We start from the raw sequence: 17,261 nt of genomic DNA on the forward strand, positions 1-17,261 counted from the left end.
CTTCATCATCATGGATAAATTGCGTCGGGCTTAGCTCTAATACTTTTGACAGATGGCTGTGTTCAACTTGGCCTTGTGGTCTCTAAAATGCCTATCTTTTGAGTAAGGATCAGAAGCGCTTTTGGTCCTGGCCCATCCTTGGCCTGGCTCAGTCGAGGGGACAGGTGTCCTCTACACCCTGCCAGTACCACCTCATCTAAGCCCAGGATCTAGCAGAGCTCATGCTCCATAGCTCTTGTTACTGACTAGTTTCTCACAGCATCAAGAATGTAGGTGACTTCATACTCCAGCCTGTGGCTGAGGGTCTGGGCCTTGTTCACAGCAAGGGGTGCCAATGACATGGCACTGTTGGCATTAGTGACTCATTGCTAGAGAGTAAGTATGCTCAACACTTGGTGACTTCCTATTAAACAACAGAGAAATAATAGGAGAAGAACTTGGGCATGTAGAGCTAGGCAAAGAGTTCTTAGACTTGACACCAGAAGTATGATCAGAAAAAGCAGAGCTGGTAGGTTGAACTTTGAGAACCGCCTCTAGGATAGGTGTGGATGTTGAGATGGAGTAGAGTGAGGCTGTAACCCCGTCATCTGCAAGCATTGAGCACACTCCCAGCAGGGCCATGCTGAAGGAGGCACCTTGTTCCTGTGTCTGGCACAGCCGGGCTGGGGCAGAGGCACTGGAGTGCTGGAACACTTTGTCTGTTTGTATAATTGCTAATGCCGCTCCACTTCTGTTACTGGCACTGACATCGTTTCCACCTAATAACTAAGCAGTGTGTGTGATAATGGTGACTTCTGATAACGAACGGCACGTTATTTCTCACTTAACAGTCTTTATTTTCTCTACCTCTAGATGGTGAAAGCAATCCAGGTCCTGCGCATTCATCTTCTTGAACTGGAAAAGGTTAATGAACTCTGTAAAGATTTCTGTAGTCGGTACATTGCTTGTCTGAAGACAAAAATGAACAGCGAGACCCTGTTGAGTGGGGAACCTGGGAGCCCGTACTCCCCTGTGCAGTCCCAGGTACTTGCCTTTGGGCCCATTGTGCTTCTTGGCCACCATAGTATTGATCACGCATTGACTCCTTCAGAGTTGCTGGCTGCCTTGATGACAAGAATTCAAGTCCAGTGGCATTAAGTGCATTGTCACTGGTGTGTGGCCATCACCACCACTGTTTACTTTCCCATCTTCCCAGTTAAATACTAACTCACCCTACTCTCCCCTGGTGCTGACCCTGGCCCTCTCATTCTGCTTTCCATCTCTGTGAACTGACGATTCTAGGATCCTCACAGAAGTAGAATCATCCGGTATCTGACTGATTTCACTTCTCAGAACGTCCTTAAACCTAGGCAGGGATGAGGCACCATTGTATGTTAGCCATTCTGCTGTGTGGTGGTGTTTCATCGAGGACTTTATTTGTGTTTCCCTGATAGCAAATGATACTTTTATGTGCTGGTCTGCTGCTGTCTGTGTGTTGTCTTTGCTAGGAGAGTCTGCCTGTGTCTTTTGCTTGTTTTTTTAACTTTTTTCTTCAGTTTCTGAGTTTTGAAAGTTCTCATTGTTTGTAGATATTCATCTGCTTCAGCACCTGTTGTTAGCAGCTCCTACTGAACTGCTTTTCCCCTTTTGTCAAAAGCCAGATGGCGTGTTTGAGGAGCCTCGATGTCTGGGGTTCTGTTCCATTATCTGTGTGCCTGTACTACCAGGCCTTGAGTACTACAGCTACCTGGCAAGTCTCAGCACTGAAGAGATGCCTTTCTCCATTTCATCATTTCTCAGAGTTGTTATAGCTCTCTTCTAGTTACTTTGACTTTCTGTAGAAATTATCAACGATGGAGTGTAGATCTACAAAACAAATCTCACTGTGGGTATTGATAGCATTGCAGTAACCCTCTACGTCAGTTTAGGGGAACTGACATCTTTACTGTGTGACTCTTCAGTCCAGAAACATGCCACATCTCTGCCTTTATTTACATCTCTTAGGGCTTTTTCTTCAGTGTTTTGTAGTTTTCAGCATAGTGATCCATGTGCTTTTAGAAGTACATCCAAGTAGCCAGATGTAGTGGCACACGCCTTTAATCCCAGCGTTCAGAAGGCAAAGGCAGGCAGGTGTCTGTGAGTTCAATGTCAGGTCAGCCTGGTCTACATAGAGAGTTCTAGGACAGCCAGAGCTACACAGTGAGACCCCATCTAAAACAAAATTACACGCAAGTGTATCTTTGGATGACTGTAAATGGCTTGTGTTTTTAAAGATTTATTTATTTTTAGATGTATGAGAGTTTGCATGCATCAATGTATGTGTACCTTGTCTGGTGCCTGAGGTAGCCGGAAGAAGGTATCAGACTCCCTAGAACCAGAGTTTCCGACAGTTGTGAGCTGCCGTGTAGTTCCTGGGAACCAGACCCGTCCTCTGTAAGAGCCCCGTGTGCTCTTAACTGCTGAGCTGTCTCTCCAGCCCCTGGATTGTACTTTGTAGGTTTTGTGTTCATTGCTAGTCTACAGAAAAGCAGTTGATTTTTAATGTGCTGTAGAAAGATCCAGAAGAAAATCAGATAAGCCCGTGTGTGTTTGTGAGCAGATGTCAGCTGTAGAAAGCAGTGGATTGCATTTTGAGTCTGCACGCGTGTGTGGTGCTTTTGGCGCTCACCCCTCGGTTACTTCCTCAGCCTTCTTCCCTGCCCCTCAGAGTCCCTCTGACATTGGTGTTTGCTCTTGTAGCCTATGACCTGACCTTCTAAGTAAGGTGCTTATTGGGTCCATTACCTAGTTCTTGACTTTCCCCGGTGTCCTGCACCAGTGGGAACAACTCTGTTTGCTCCCTTCCTGACCTCTGTGCATTGGTTCCTTTCTCTTGCCTCATTGGGTCTGGTTATGGAGAACTGTCAGCCTGAGCCAAGCCTAGGAGACAGTTGTGGTCTGAAAGCACCTCCTGGGCTTGGACAGCAAGAGGAAAGCCACACAGTGCACACACACCACGGTGTGGATTGTCATAGCCAGTGTGGCTGCTTTTGCATCTCTCTAGTTCCCATGTAGGACGCTTGCTTTCTGAAAACCTGTCGACTGAGTCTGCTCTGTGTCCCTGGCCTCCCTTGCCTTACTGCAACATTATGATACTGCTTCCTTTGAAGTTTTGAACATGTTTTTCTGTGTTCTAATAATCCCCACAATGTGTGTGTTCTGACATTCAGCAGATTCAAAGCGCCATCACAGGCACTCTCAGCCCCCAGGGAATCGTGGTGCCAGCATCAGCCCTGCAACAGGGAAATGTAACCATGGCAACAGTGGCAGGTAGGCCCACCTAAAAATGGACACCTTTTCCATGAGCTTTTGCAGGAAACAGACCCATTATATTAGAACAAGCACATATATAAATGCCTTTTAACTCCTGGTTTTTCCCTTCTTGATTTCACTGTATCTCCATGCCAGTTGCTGACACAACAGTGCTAGAGTCTAGAGCAGTTTGAACACCTGCTTCTTGTTGATTTTCAGCAAGGTCTGATGCTGCACAGACGGTGTTTTTCTAGCAAAAGCATTGGGGGAAAGGTTTTTATATAAGAATTGACTGTAGAAAGCAAGGGGCTGGAGAGGTGGCTGAGCTTTTGTTAAAGCACTTACTGCTCTGCCAGAAGATCCGAGGCTGATTCCCAGCACCTGCATCAGGCTGCGCACCAGCTATAACTCCACCTCCAGGAGATCCCCTGTGGGCACCTGTGCATAGACCCACACACACTCACTCACTCTGGCTCTCTGGCTCTCTCTCTTCTTTCTTTCTTTCTTTCTTTCTTTCTTTCTTTCTTTCTTTCTTTCTTTCTTTCTTTCTTTCTGTCTCTCTCTCTCTCTCTCTTTCATACACACACACACACACACACACACACACACACACACACACACACACAATTTAAAATAATAAAGTATAAAAAGAAAAACTGGGTGATGGTGGCGCACGCCTTTAAACCCAGCACTTGGGAGGCAGAGGCAGGTGGATCTCTATGAGCTTGAGGCCAACCTGGTCTACAGAGTGAGTTCCAGGACAGCCAGGACTACACAGAGAAACCCTGTCTTGAAAAACCAAACCAAACCAAAACAAACCCAAAAAATTAAAAAAAAAAAAAAAAAAAAACCAACAAAAAAACAAAAAAGGAAAGAAAGAAAAGGTACAGCAAAAATTAGGGTTTCAAATAACATAGTTTTAAAAACACTTGGTGTGCGCTCATCCATAGGCGCCCATTCACGTGCATGCATCACAGCATGGGTGTGGTAATGGGACAACTTGTAGTGGTCAGTTCTATTTCCACCACATGGGTTCCAGGGGTCAAACTCCGGTTATTCAGGCTTGATAGCAAGCTCCTTTACCTGCTGAATCATCTTGCTAACTTTTCAAATAACAGAGTTTTTAATTATGCTAGTCATGGGACCTGGAAACTACCTAGAATCATGAATTGGTGGTGCCAATCAAGGAAAAATACTGCGTTAGTCTTAGTATTATTTTTACAGCAAAACAATTACAGGAAGGGGTAAAGCATTTTCTGCTCTGTGTAGAATATTGCAGATATAAAAATCAGTAAATGGAACAGGTATGTAGGGAGTGGTAGACGTGTACTCTGTATACCTCTCAGAGCGGTGCAGAGGGAATTTCAGTGGAACAAGACAGCTGTTGCTAAGAAACATAACTAGGACAGTGTGGTGATGTACCAGGAGGCAGAGGCAGGCAGAGCTCAGTGAGCTCGAGGACAGCTAGGGCTCCAAGGAGAGACCCTGTTTCCAAACAAACAAATGAGAAAGAGAAGACAGACAGAACTAGAGTAAAGGGGTTCATTGTCCAGTTTCTTTAGCCAGATGCTGGGTATATGTCATTGTAGGGAAGAAAAGCAGACACAGGTAAAAGGAAGGACCTGCCAAGTCCCCCGTGACAGGCACCAGGTGCCGTGCAGGCCAGAATTAGTGTGGTCATTTGTCTGACCGCGTAGTGTGCACAGTATTGGTGACCATTTAAGTGGTTAGAAGGCTCACCCGACAGGTTTTCATTTCTTCCCTAAGCATGTCGGGAAGAATGGCTTTAAATCACTAAGACGTGAAAGTAGTGTAATATTTAAATCTCTTTTCCTTTTTGAGGTGGCACAGTGTACCAGCCTGTCACCGTCGTCACTCCACAAGGTCAAGTGGTCACACAAGCGTTATCTCCTGGGACAATTAGGATCCAGAACTCCCAGGTGTGTGGTGCCCTCTAGGACTTGGGATGAGTGCTGCCTAGGCGGGGTACAGTAGGGCAGGCTAAGCCCTCCCTTCCTTGGGACTGTCATTCGTTGTCAAATAGCCTCTAGTCGGTTTGTTTCTTCCCATGCTTCATCTCCCTTACTGTGGAAATTTACAGAACAGTCTGAGGCACCAGGAAAGTTATTCACAGTCCCAGAAGCAGCCATGGCCATGGCGTCACTGTGTATGCATATCAAGACTCAAAAGTCCTGTAGATGCAGAACAGCCAGGCAGAGTTTTCAGAACCACAAAGCCCAGACTGTACCCCTAGCTTGAAGCTGTACCCCAAGCTCTGGGATCATCCCAGGCCTGTGCTTTGCATTCTCGGGGTGACTGGGGTACTTTGTGGAGGTCAGGCTCTGGGTGTCTGTAGTAGCAATTCTTGGCTCTCACCTTCAGGTGTTTGGCTCCTCAAATAAGAGGTGACTTGTGGCATATTGTGGCCATGGTCGTTTACAGTCTTCCTATTCCTTTGTAGTAACACGGGGAAGTTGGATCTTCTGGGCGGGAAGACCCCCTAAGTTCTAGAAACATGAATTTTTTTTACGTTGAATAATTAAAGACAATGTTTAAAGTATAGTTTTATTCTGTGGATATCGATTCACTTTGTGAGGTCTCTGTCCACGTCCTTATCAAGGACTCTCATGCCTAGCCCGGGGGTGTGGCTGCTGTCTTGAAGGAAAAGCAGTCCAAGTGGGCTGCAGTGGCTCTCGGTGGTCTGGGTAGTCTGGGGCTGTCATCCTGGCCACAAAGGTTTGGTGACATCACTAGAGAAAAAGCCGCAGGTGCCACTGGCATCGGTGGGGGGCCATCAGAGACTGTCCGAACTGTGTGACCGCTCAGGCCCAGCCTCCACAGGGAGGGAAGAGCCAGAGCTCACTAACGCTCCCTTGTCTCCCCACCAGCCTGCTTCTCTTGGGGTCTTCCATTTTAGATGTTTGTAACAATAGAGCCATGTCCAGTTACCGACTAGTTTTCAAGACAGTGTTTCTCTGTGTAACAGACCTGCTGTCCTGGAACTCACTCTGTAGCCCAGGCTGGCCTTGAACTCACAGAGATCCACCTGCCTCTGCTCCCAAGTGCTGGGATTAAAAGTGTGCACCACCACCACCACCACCCAGTGAATTATGCTTTTTTAGGGGAAGACATTTTAAGTCAAATAACTTACTAGTACTGTAGAAGATACTCCCAATTGTTTTGTTGAAAAAGAAAGTTTTTTTTATTTGTTTTGGGAGAATTGGGACAGGGTTTCACTCTGTTCCTTGGCTGCCTGGATCTCACTGTGATCTTCCTGCCTCAGCCTTCCAAATGATAAGAAAGTCTTCTGTGTAACTGAATTTTCTTAGGAATAAAGGTTACCCATTTAAATAGCGAACCTACCAAGTGTGAGGACTTCAGGAGAGTACTTCCTGATGCATTGTAAAAGCCCCATGACCCTCATCCCCACTGTTTTCCACTGTAGCACAGGAATCCCTGTCTAAGGGCACATGGCAGACCCAGGTGGATTGATGTTGCCATACAAGCCTCTGGTCAGAAAGTGCTGCATGCTGCTGCTCCCTGAGGAGGGTGTCAGCCTTGGTCGGGACACTGACCTGGCCATGTATGGCCTGGTCCTGACAACAGTAGTAGGCTGGAATTGACTCTGACTTCCCGGGGGATGACCACTGAGAAGTCTTTAATCATGGAAAAATTGTTTTGAGAGTGAGGACTAGGTAGGAGGTGGGTTTTCATGTGCCACAAGCCGCCCTTAAACTCTGTATCTGACCAAGAATAACCCTGGACTTGTCATCCTCTGCTTCCGCTTTCTGAGTATTAGGACACAGGCTTGTGTCACCCACCGTTCCTGTTATGTGGCTGGCGATGGAACCTAAGGGTACATGCATAGCTGCAGCTCCCCCTGCCTGACCACTGATTTGTACCACTGGTCCTCAAAAGAGTATCAGTGTTGACTTCCTCCCCTCTCACTATTACTTGGAATTTTTCTGTCAGGTTGGGGTGGGCCACAGTTTAGTCCTCACAGAGCACTGTAGTCAGGTCACAGATCTGAACATTCCTCCTTGGCCGCCAGGTCCCCTCTGAGTCTGTGAGCCGTTTATCCTACTATTTGCATGTGTTTCTAAAGGCAAGCGTGCCTCTGATGAGTGTCCTTGAAACGTCCTTGCCTGCCCTCCACTGCGCTGGGGCTCACTCCCAGGTCGTCCTCTCCAGGTGCACCAAGTCAGTACTGGTGACACCCAGCACCAGCTCCCGTTGTTCATTCAGCCACAGTTCCATGATGCTCTGGCTCTCGGTGTGCTTTCTTTGTGTGTGTGCCAGGTTTTCATTATGTCGGTGTCCAGTGGCCCCTTGGTCTGTGCCCACAGTGCCACGTGACACATCAGTGCTCTTGTCCTGCCAAGCCAGCTGTTTCAGGGCTGTCTTCGAGGCCTGGCCCGTTCTGCTGGACTTTATTATGAAGGCCAGTGCAGAGGATGCAGATGGAGGCAGGAATAGTGTGTAGGGCGGGCACAGAGCTCTCAGGCCCCTCTCTGGAAGCTTCATGACACTGGCTGTTGGTGATCCCCCTAAACTTTAGCCCCTTGGTGCACTGCAGAGGTTAAGGTCTGTGATTCTGCCTCAGTCTAACCTGTGAATAGTCCCTGCCTGGGGACTGCAGTCAGCAGTTGACACGGTTCAGCATATGGGAATTGTCCCTTGACAGTTTGAAGAGTCTAAGAATTGTAGGACTTGCATGCTGAAAAAGTGGGAATGAAGACCAATCTATGTTGACAGTGTAGCCTCAAAAGATTAGTCAGTACAGGGTTTCAGCACGCGCCTCTTCACTGTGAGGAAGCCTGAGAGCCTTGCTTGGTACCTCTCCCATCTGAAGTTGTAAGCTGCTGCATGTGCTGTCATTCAAAGCCTTTCTGACATTTGTCAATTATCTGAAAGCTTCAATTGCAGTTGAATCAAGAGCTCAGCATCTTGCATCAAGAAGATGGCTCCTCCAAGAACAAGAGAGGCGTCCTTCCGAAGCATGCCACCAATGTGATGCGGTCCTGGCTCTTTCAGCACATCGGGGTAAGAGTGCATTGGATACACCACGGGTGACCCTGAGATGCCATCCTGGCTTGTGTCCTGGGGAAACTGACTTGTGTTTATTCGGCCCAGGTCTAAGTTTGGTATTACGCTGTGTCCATAGTGGGGCTTGAGCACAGGTCCCCAATAATGACTTCTAGAAACTTAAAATGCAGCAGGGGTCCCCCCACTGTGCAGAGAGTCCACTAAGCTCCTGCTAATGGTGTGCTTTTGGGTCAGAAAAGCCCTCCTGTGAGATGGGGCTGACTGGAGAAGCAGACAAAGACAAGAGCCAGCAGCACCGTTAGTGCAGTGGACCTAAGGGGGAGGCAGTAGGTCACAGGCGTGTCGTGAAGTCGCGCACAGTGAGGAGAAGCACACGTGTCTTGTTTAGTTTCAAGCGAGTGGCCCAGGCAGGAAGAGGGGCACCGAGGTGACGACGGAGAGGGCTGCCAGCACAGCGGTGTCAGGTCAAGGACAGGAAGTAATGCCCAGAGCAGTGGCTGTGGTGCGGCGGTCCCAGTCCCCACGGAAGTGCTGTGTTGGGTGCGCCTCTTCCCTTTGCGGGTCAGTCTTAGCACACTTCCCTTTAGTGAGTTCATGTTTCTCAAACCTAAGCCCTGCTCATAAGGACCACCGAGGACACATTTCCTTGTTTTCCTCTCCTTCTGGCCCTCATTTCTTTGCAACACCTCGTTTTCCAAGCAGTGGGACAGCAGTGACTGCTGGCTCATGTTCTGGCTCGGTGCCCTCACTTTTGGTTTATTGTTTAGTGGATAAGGTCTCCACCCCCGGGCCCCACCTCCTAAGTTTCCAGCACCTCACAATAGCAGCAGCCTAAGGACCAAGCCTGCAACACAGACCTGTGAGAGACAGTCAGTCTCTGTACTTTACCACCATGTTAATCCAGCAGAGGTTTGTCCTAGGAAAGCTACTAGGGATGATGTCAGTCTGTCCCAGTGTCAGTTTAGTCTCACGGTTGAAGTAGGTGCTGGGTGTTGTTCGTGCATTAAACCTAACAAAGCTGATACAGATGTGCTGTGTCAAGGCTCAGATGTCGCTGGGCACAGAGGATGCTGCAGCTCCGGCTGCCATTACCTGTGCACCTTGGGACACTGGCTGACCACATTATCGTCACACTGATAGCTGCTGTAGTGTTGGACATTCTTGGTCAGGGAAGAGAAATGCTTCATTCTTATCTGGTTTTTTAAATGGTGTATTTATTCTTATTTTATGTGCATTGGTGTTTTGCCTACATGTATGTCTGTGTGGGGGTTTCAGGTCTCCTGGAACTGGAGTTACAGACAGTTGTAAACTGCCGTGTGGGTGCTGGAAATTGAACCCGGGGCCTCTGGAAGAGCAGCCAGTGCTCTTAACCACTGAGCCATTTCTCCAGCCCCCTTCATTCTTATCTGAACATTTCTAAAACAAGGATTTCTAAAACTAAAGTCTAGTTGTGCTGAAAGCCTACTGTACCAGCTTTTTCTCTTGCTTATTTGTATGCATCTTATTTGCCTGGATAAGCTTGGGTTTCCCTTTGAAAATCCAAAGCCCATTGTGACAGTAACCCTCTTTATTTTTAGCATCCCTACCCAACAGAGGATGAGAAAAAGCAGATTGCTGCTCAGACAAATTTGACACTGCTTCAAGTCAACAACTGGTAAGATGGCCGTACTGACACCACACCTATTACTGTGGCCGAGCCTGGCCACCCATGTGCTCTGCGCTGCCATCAGAGCACCATGGTCAGGTGTGATGTCACATGCCTTTAACTCAGTACTCGGGAGGCAGAGGCGGGTGGATTGCTGTAGGTTTGAGGCCAGCCTGGTCTACATAATAGGTTCTAAGATGGCCAAGGTTATTGAGAAACTCTGTCTCAAAAAAACAAAAACAGACCCATGCCAGCACTTTAGGCCTGCAGCTTGAGGACACAGTCTTGCACGAGTCCCTGCAGTCACTCTGCTGCATGGTGAGGATTAGAGCCATTCACCAGAAAGGCCTGCCCGGAGAAGACCACCATGTTTACAAGGGAAACTTCCTCTGCTCGGTTTGGGTCGCACTGTTGGAGATAGTGAGCTGGGCACGTGTTCCTGTTGTGAGAACTGCCATTCATCAGTGATAGTGGTGCACACGTGTAAGGTGCTGGTCTACCCCAGTAGTCAGTCATTTGTCTCCATTTCACTGTCTTCAGATGGAAAACAGTGTCAGCTGCTTAGAATTAGCATTCGAAAACGGAGGCACACACTTGCACTCAGAAGCATGGCCAGCTTCGAATCACAGCTGTGCTATTGCCATCAAACATGCCTGTTGCAGTTCTAGAGTAAGCACCGGTTCAGCTTTTCCTGATACAGATGCTGCCCTGGCACTCCCCTGGGGAACCCTGTCCACACTGTTCTACTTGCTAGAGTCAACAGCAACAGACAAGGCCCTGAAGCATCCTACAGAGGCTCCAAGCAGACTGGAACCTGTCCCACAGTATCTCCAACCTAACAGGACCCTGGATCAATCTTTTTCTTTTCTTTTTTGAGACAGGGTCTGCTTGTGTAGCCCTGGCTGGTCTAAAGTCAATATGTAGACCTGGCTGGCCTTGAACTCACCTGCCTTTGCCTCCTAAGCTCTAGGACTATTGCGTGCGTGCGTCACCATGACCAACTGTCTGGAGATCTGGATAGTCCTGAGCTTGTCAGTTGTTTCCTTTTGTGAGCATGGTTCCTAAAGGTTGGAACCCCATGCCAGTCTTTACAAGTTCTTCGTCCACACACAGGTTCATCAATGCCCGGAGACGAATTCTCCAGCCAATGTTGGATTCCAGCTGTTCAGAGACTCCGAAGACGAAGAAAAAGCCTGCTCAGAACAGGCCAGTGCAGAGGTTTTGGCCAGATTCCCTTGCATCAGGAGTGACACAAGCCACACCCAGTGAGCTCGCCATGTCAGAAGGTGCGTCACTTCGGATGGGCAGTGGTGGGGACAGTGAGCCAGGTCAGCTGAATATAAGACTCAAGGCTGGCAAGATGGCTTATTGGCTAAAGGCACTTGCCACCAATCTTAATGACCTAAGTTTGATTCCCAGGAGAGAACCACCTCCTGCAAGTTGTCCTCTGACCTTCACACCATGCCCACATTATATTACACTCCCACACATACTAAACAAATGTTGGAAAATAAATAAAACAGGAGGAGGCTGGGCGGTGGCAGCACACGCCTTTAGTCCCAGCACTCAGGAGGCAGGGGCAGGTGGATCTCTGTGAGTTCGAGGCCAGCCTGGTCTACAGAGTGAGTTCCAGGACAGGCACCAAAACTACATGAAGAAACCCTGTCTCAAAACCAAAAAATAAAAAAACCAGGAGGAGGCATCCGTGGATGGACGTTAAGGCTCAGCAGTGGTGGGGAGTCACGGTGTGCACGCTGCCCGTGGGAATGGTTCCCTGTCTTAAGTATCCTTAGTGAGGTGCTCTCCGTTACCTCCCATTTTGCTGTCTTCCCCTCCAGCCTGTGGCACGGACAGTGGAGGCAGCTCTCCTCACACCACCTGACCTCTTTCTTTGGTGCCTGTGCCTGCCTCTGGCTTTTGACCCTTTCCTTCTCTCTGTCACAAGCCACCATTCTGACGTGGGTCACATCAGCAACTCTGTGTGTGTGAGCTCTTCAAAGTCTGGGTTGTTTCGTATGTGATTAGTTTCGTTTTGAGACAAGGCCTCAGTGTGCTGCCCAGGATGGCCTTGAACTCCTGGACTTCAGCACTTTCCCTCAGCAGTTCTGACAGGTGTCACTGCCTTCACCTGGGTGTGTGTGTGTTTGAGTGTATAGGCATAGTGGTGTCGTCTTCTTTCTTTTTCCCTTGGCAATATTCTGCTAAGTGCTTAGGAAGCTTTGGGACAGTTTTTAATTTCTTTTTTTCCTCTTAATATTTTTATTGATTATTTGGGAATTTCACATCATGAACCCCGATCATACTTACTTCCCAGTCCTCCCAGGTCCATACATCCAACCTTGTAAACCCCCTCCCCCCAAAAGAAGAAGAAAAAGCAAAAAAAAGTCCAATTTGTGTTGCCCATATACCCACTGGAGCATGGTAAAACTCCTGGTGGTCAGCCCTTAAAGAAACCTACTCCTTCCTCCCCCTCCTCCCACCAGACGACATCAGTTGTGGAGAGCCGCATGCCAGCATCCTATCACCATTTTTAGGGTTCTCGTCAAGGGCCTTCTGTCTAGGCTTACTTTTTTTTTGGAGAGGGGTTATGGTGTGGTGGGTTTAAGGGTTGTCTCAGAAGCCTCTATGTTTGTTCCTCTTTCTCAGCTGTGAGTCAGTCTGCAGGCATCAATACCACTGCAGAAGTAGCTCCCTTGCCCTTTACAGTCAGCAGGAGCACCATCCTGGAGTTTTTCATTTCTTTAATTTTTTTTTAGAGTGCTGGATATGGAACCACTAGCCTTACACATGCTGCTCTACCACTGAGCCACATCCCCCCAGACCCACCCCCTCCTCTTTCAAGCCTTCAGCTGCCCGTGTTCGAAGTCAGTGAGTGTCTCTGGCACTTATGTCCTTTGCCATCAACTTCATGCTGAGTTGTTTCCGTTACTCTGGTTGGCACATCACTGCCCTTCCTTTGCATATTGTTGCTTCTGCACAGTCGATTTGACCTTAGACTAGAGGCTTCACCTCCCAGAAGTGGTATTTGAGTATTTTGTACCCTCCTTTGGTGCAGAGACATTTGATACACACACAGGTGTCTTAGATGTAGACTGAGCAAATGAGCAGTACCTGTCTGTGCGTGAAGTGCTTTTCTCTGAGTACTAGTGAAGACAGTGACACTGGTGTACTCTGCTTCAGGTGCCGTTGTGACCATCACCACACCTGTAAACATGAACGTGGACAGCCTTCAGTCCCTGTCCTCAGACGGGGCCACCTTGGCTGTACAGCAGGTCATGATGGCGGGGCAGAGTGAAGACGAGTCGGTGGACAGCACAGAAGATGACGGAGGTGCCCTGGCGCCCACGCACATCGGCGGGCTGGTGCTGGAGAACAGCGACTCTCTGCAGTAGGGCCGGCGTCAGCAGGGCCAGCGCGGGGCTGGAGCACCTGACTCTTTACTGTTTGCACAGCAAACATTTTACACAGTTTTCTTTGTAATATGTTTTATATGTAGATATAGAAGAGTGCACTTTTGTATTTCACAGCAAGCTTCAAGATGTCTTCGCTGGTGCAGCAACTTCCTTCAGATGTGCGTGTGTGGGTTTTTAATGCCGGAAACATGAGGAGTGGCCCTGCCCCTGAGTCCCTGACGAGACTAAGGAACAGTGCTGCCGTTTTCTAAAAAATGATGCAGTTGCAATTGAGTTCTGTGGTTTACAGCAGGTCTGGGGGCTGCTGCTTGTGTTGCCCACAGGTCTGAAAGATGATCTGCACTTGGGCTGCAGGGCAAGAGGACGCTGGCCCTGGTGGGCTGTGAGTGCCCGCAACACACTGCGTTCTCTCTGGGCACCATTTGCCTGTTTCATTTGCTATATAGAAAAAGAAACTCCTATTTTTACCTTGCTGGGATTATTGGATAAAAAGCTATTTTTATAAATCAGTTATTAATTGGATTATGACTATATTGAGGATAAATTTCTAGAGAAGGAACAGCACATGCTTGTCTTTCGATTTGGGATGTTCTGAAAGGCAGCTGCCCATGCGTGGTCTCCTCCTCCCCGGGAGGAGGCTCGCAATAACTGCTAAAAGTAAACAACCGCCAAGTGAACTTTTGATATCTCCAGTTTGTGTTCCTATATGATGCTCAGACTGCATCTTACACAGAGTGTACTCAGTAGGATGTGTGGTGAGTGAGGGCCGCCGCCATGCAGTGCCCTTAGTGTGCCATAGCTCTCTGCCATGCCTAGTCCAGCCTAATTCAAACCTGACTGCAGTTACATGGCTTGCCCAGCCATGGTAACTGGGTGGTAATTTTAGTTGTTGTTTTTTTGTTTGTTTTTTTTAGTTGAAACACGTTATACATAGAATGTTTATTATAAACTAATATAAATGTGCTCTACCCCACTGGCTCAGAGCTGGGGTAAATATCAAACACCCAAACTGTCTTACATAACGGGCAGACATCTGGAAGTTAGAACCATGGAGGTATCGTTTCAGTGGACCCACTGTTGACTCACAGGCGTCTGTGGCTCTCTGGCTGTCACACACTCTAGTTGCATGCTGCTGCTTCCATTTCCAGGGTCCTCCCCTTCCAGTTACCATTCACGATTTAGGACAGTTTGGGGACTACATTTCCTGGCGTCATGACAGAGCAGGCTGTAGGCTGAGGTTTGGGGGTTTGCTTTTGGTTTACTTGGGAGGCTTTTTCTCTGAACACAAGTTCCCTGCTTCATGTTGAGCAGCTGTATTGTCACAGATGGTACCTAGGCCCACCTGCTGATGGACAGCTAGGCGACTGTCAAGGGTGCCATGCCTTGGGACCCAAGGGTGGTGATTGGTTTTGGACCAAGGTTACCTAGAGGGACATCTTTAGCTAATTCACTATTTTTTTTCTGCAACGGTTCACCGCCCTGCTCCCCCAAATGTCTTGGTTGCGTTCAGTCATGGAGCACACCTGGACAGCCAAGTAGTCGACAAGAAAAACAGATTCTCCTTCCAAACCGTTTAAGGAGCCTACACTACAAAAAACAAAACAAAATAAACCAAACCAAAAGACTCGCCAGCAACTCTTTTGAGGAGAGAATAATATTTTAAGCAGCCCTTCCATTACTTATTCACAAGTCGTTTTAATGTTTTAAGTCAGGTATCTAAAAGCCTGAAAGACTGGCTATGTTGGGTTTAGAGTAGAAATGCATCGGCCTGTGAGCTCCTGCAGAGGTCTGCCACTCTCCCCAAAGGAATCCTAGTCCCTGCTGTCCCCCTGTGGGCCAGCTGGCGGCTGCTCTAGCTGGGATTTGAACACCGTGATGCCGCATGTCCTTTCCAGTTGAAATCAGCTTTCCTAAGCCCCGAACTCTCACCTGCTAAATTCAGAGGGATAGCATGAAGATCGTAAGAGAACCTGGGTGTGGTGGCACACTCCTGTAATCCCAATGCTCAGGAACTTGAGACAGGAGGTGAGCCTGGGCTACATAACCTGACCCTGTCTAAAAAAAAAAGATTGTAAGAGAGCTGGCACAGGGTCCTAGGCTGAGTTTCTGTCCCCCTCGCATGCATACTTAGACGCTTTTAAGTGGCTCCGGTGAGGCAAGCCGTTCTGTTGCTTACAGTGACCGCCCAGCATAGCTGTTGTCGGCAGTTGCGCCTTGAAGACACCTGCTGCTGACTGGGCATTGTGGCATGTGCCTGGAATACAAGCACTTAGGAAGCTGAAGCAGGAGGATTGCTGCAAGGTTGGGATCAGTCTCTGGTGCATAGTGAAACCCTGTCTCCAAAACCCCAGCAGAACCCCTGCTCTCCTTTCCTTGGCCCGTGGAGAAAATCTGAAAGTACCTCTCCTTTGAGCTTTGTTTCAGTGGTCAGATGCCAGCTTCTGTTCCTAGTATAAAGCCCTCCCTAACATTGGAGCCTTTTGAATGTGTTCTGAGACCTACAGGCAACCCATGTCATCCCTGCTGTTTGGCTGCCTAGCAGAAATCTAGACTGGCTGACCGCCCATCTGGTGGGCTCAGTTTTCTCCTTTTTGAGTCCAGATTGTCAAATCGAAGTGTATATGCAATATGCACTGTGACCCTTCTGGCTAAGGCTGATGGGCCACTGTGTAGCCTGCTGAGTGGCCGGTGCCCCTGGTGGAGCAGTCGGAGCCTTGCTCTTCTCTGCATAGCTCCCTCATGCTGTCAGGGAACACCTACCCATCCTGAAGGCTTCTCCTGCAGGGAGCGACAGAACTCGGCAGTCTGCCTTTTTCAGTTAAGTTTGGTCTTTGAAACTGACAATCTTTAAAATGTGAATACTGTAACAATATGTTTTCTCGGATTGTTGTCTTTAAAAGGATTTTTGTGAAGCAATTGATTTATCAAAGAAAAAAATTAAAAACAAAACCATGCCTTGTGGATGATTGATTCTGTCAGGCTTGTGCCACCAAGCTGCCTTTTCATGGTAAATGAGATTTTCCGATTGTCACACATCTTGCAGTGACACCCAAGTCCCTAGGGACAAGCTGGCACTGTACCAACTGCTGAGCCTCATTCACACCTTCAAGGGTCTGGGCTTCGGTTAGTCACTTTTCAGGAAAAAAATTGCAAAACACTTTTCATTGTTATTTTTCACAAATGGAATTGCTTTGATGTAACAAGAAAAGAATGACTCATGTTCCACACTGGAAAACCCCCTGTCAGGCGGATCCTGGGCATATCCCAGGTACACAGGAAATTGTCTAGGTGTTGTAGGTACACAGCTTGTGCTTGGAGCCATGGATCAAAGGGTTTTTTCTTCGGAAGTGTGTGAAAGGGCTGGGGATGGAGCTCGGTAGACGCCTGCCTGGCGTGAACAGAGCCCTGAGTTCAATGTCCAGCACCCCGTAAATGTGGCACGGACAGACACCCTCATAATCCTGGCAGCTGGGAGTAGGTCAGAAAATCAGAAGTTTAAGATCAAATTGAGCTGCATCATAGGTCTGAGGTAGGAGAGACCTTGTCTAAAAAGACAAAAATAACATCTAAAACTGGGACTCTGGGTGGCCAGTATCTTGGGAAGTATTTGACTGACTTTCAGAAGGTGGAGGTGTGTCATTGTTGAGCTCTGCTGTCTAAGGTGGACAGATGACCTCAGGCCACCAACAATCAGGCTCTCAAAAGGATTTCTTCAATGGTGAGATGGGAGAATTTGGTTCAGAGGTTTGGTTTATCGAGCTCTGAAATGATGTTTGTGGCTAACAAGATTAAACATACCTATTTAGACAGAGACAAGCAGATTAACAGTGGCCTAGCAGAATAACTGCACATAGGTGGTATATTTGGATTAAAAGCTTGGGGTTTTG

At 48.1% G+C, this 17,261-nt stretch overlaps 1 protein-coding gene across 8 annotated transcripts in view; it reads left to right on the top strand.

Moving 5' to 3' along the window:
• Positions 1–16,328, top strand: part of Pknox1 (PBX/knotted 1 homeobox 1) — a 41,143-nt gene extending 24,815 nt beyond the window's left edge. For 5 of the 8 annotated variants that reach the window (XM_052744516.1, XM_052744515.1, XM_052744514.1 and 2 more), the window contains 7 exons: positions 853–1,023; positions 3,189–3,288; positions 5,113–5,210; positions 8,185–8,313; positions 9,894–9,970; positions 11,075–11,247; positions 13,142–16,328. In XM_052744516.1, coding sequence (XP_052600476.1) covers positions 853–1,023; positions 3,189–3,288; positions 5,113–5,210; positions 8,185–8,313; positions 9,894–9,970; positions 11,075–11,247; positions 13,142–13,353 — 960 coding nt within the window. In that variant the 3' untranslated portion in view covers positions 13,354–16,328. The remainder of the gene's footprint in view (positions 1–852; positions 1,024–3,188; positions 3,289–5,112; positions 5,211–8,184; positions 8,314–9,893; positions 9,971–11,074; positions 11,248–13,141) is intronic. The other 3 variants (XM_052744520.1, XM_052744519.1, XM_052744521.1) reach the window with 3 other exon arrangements.
• Positions 16,329–17,261: the final 933 nt, after the last annotated feature.

Source organism: Peromyscus californicus, unplaced genomic scaffold, assembly GCF_007827085.1.
Source record: "Peromyscus californicus insignis strain IS unplaced genomic scaffold, ASM782708v3 Scaffold_19__1_contigs__length_69161282, whole genome shotgun sequence".
Taxonomy (NCBI): domain Eukaryota; kingdom Metazoa; phylum Chordata; class Mammalia; order Rodentia; family Cricetidae; genus Peromyscus; species Peromyscus californicus.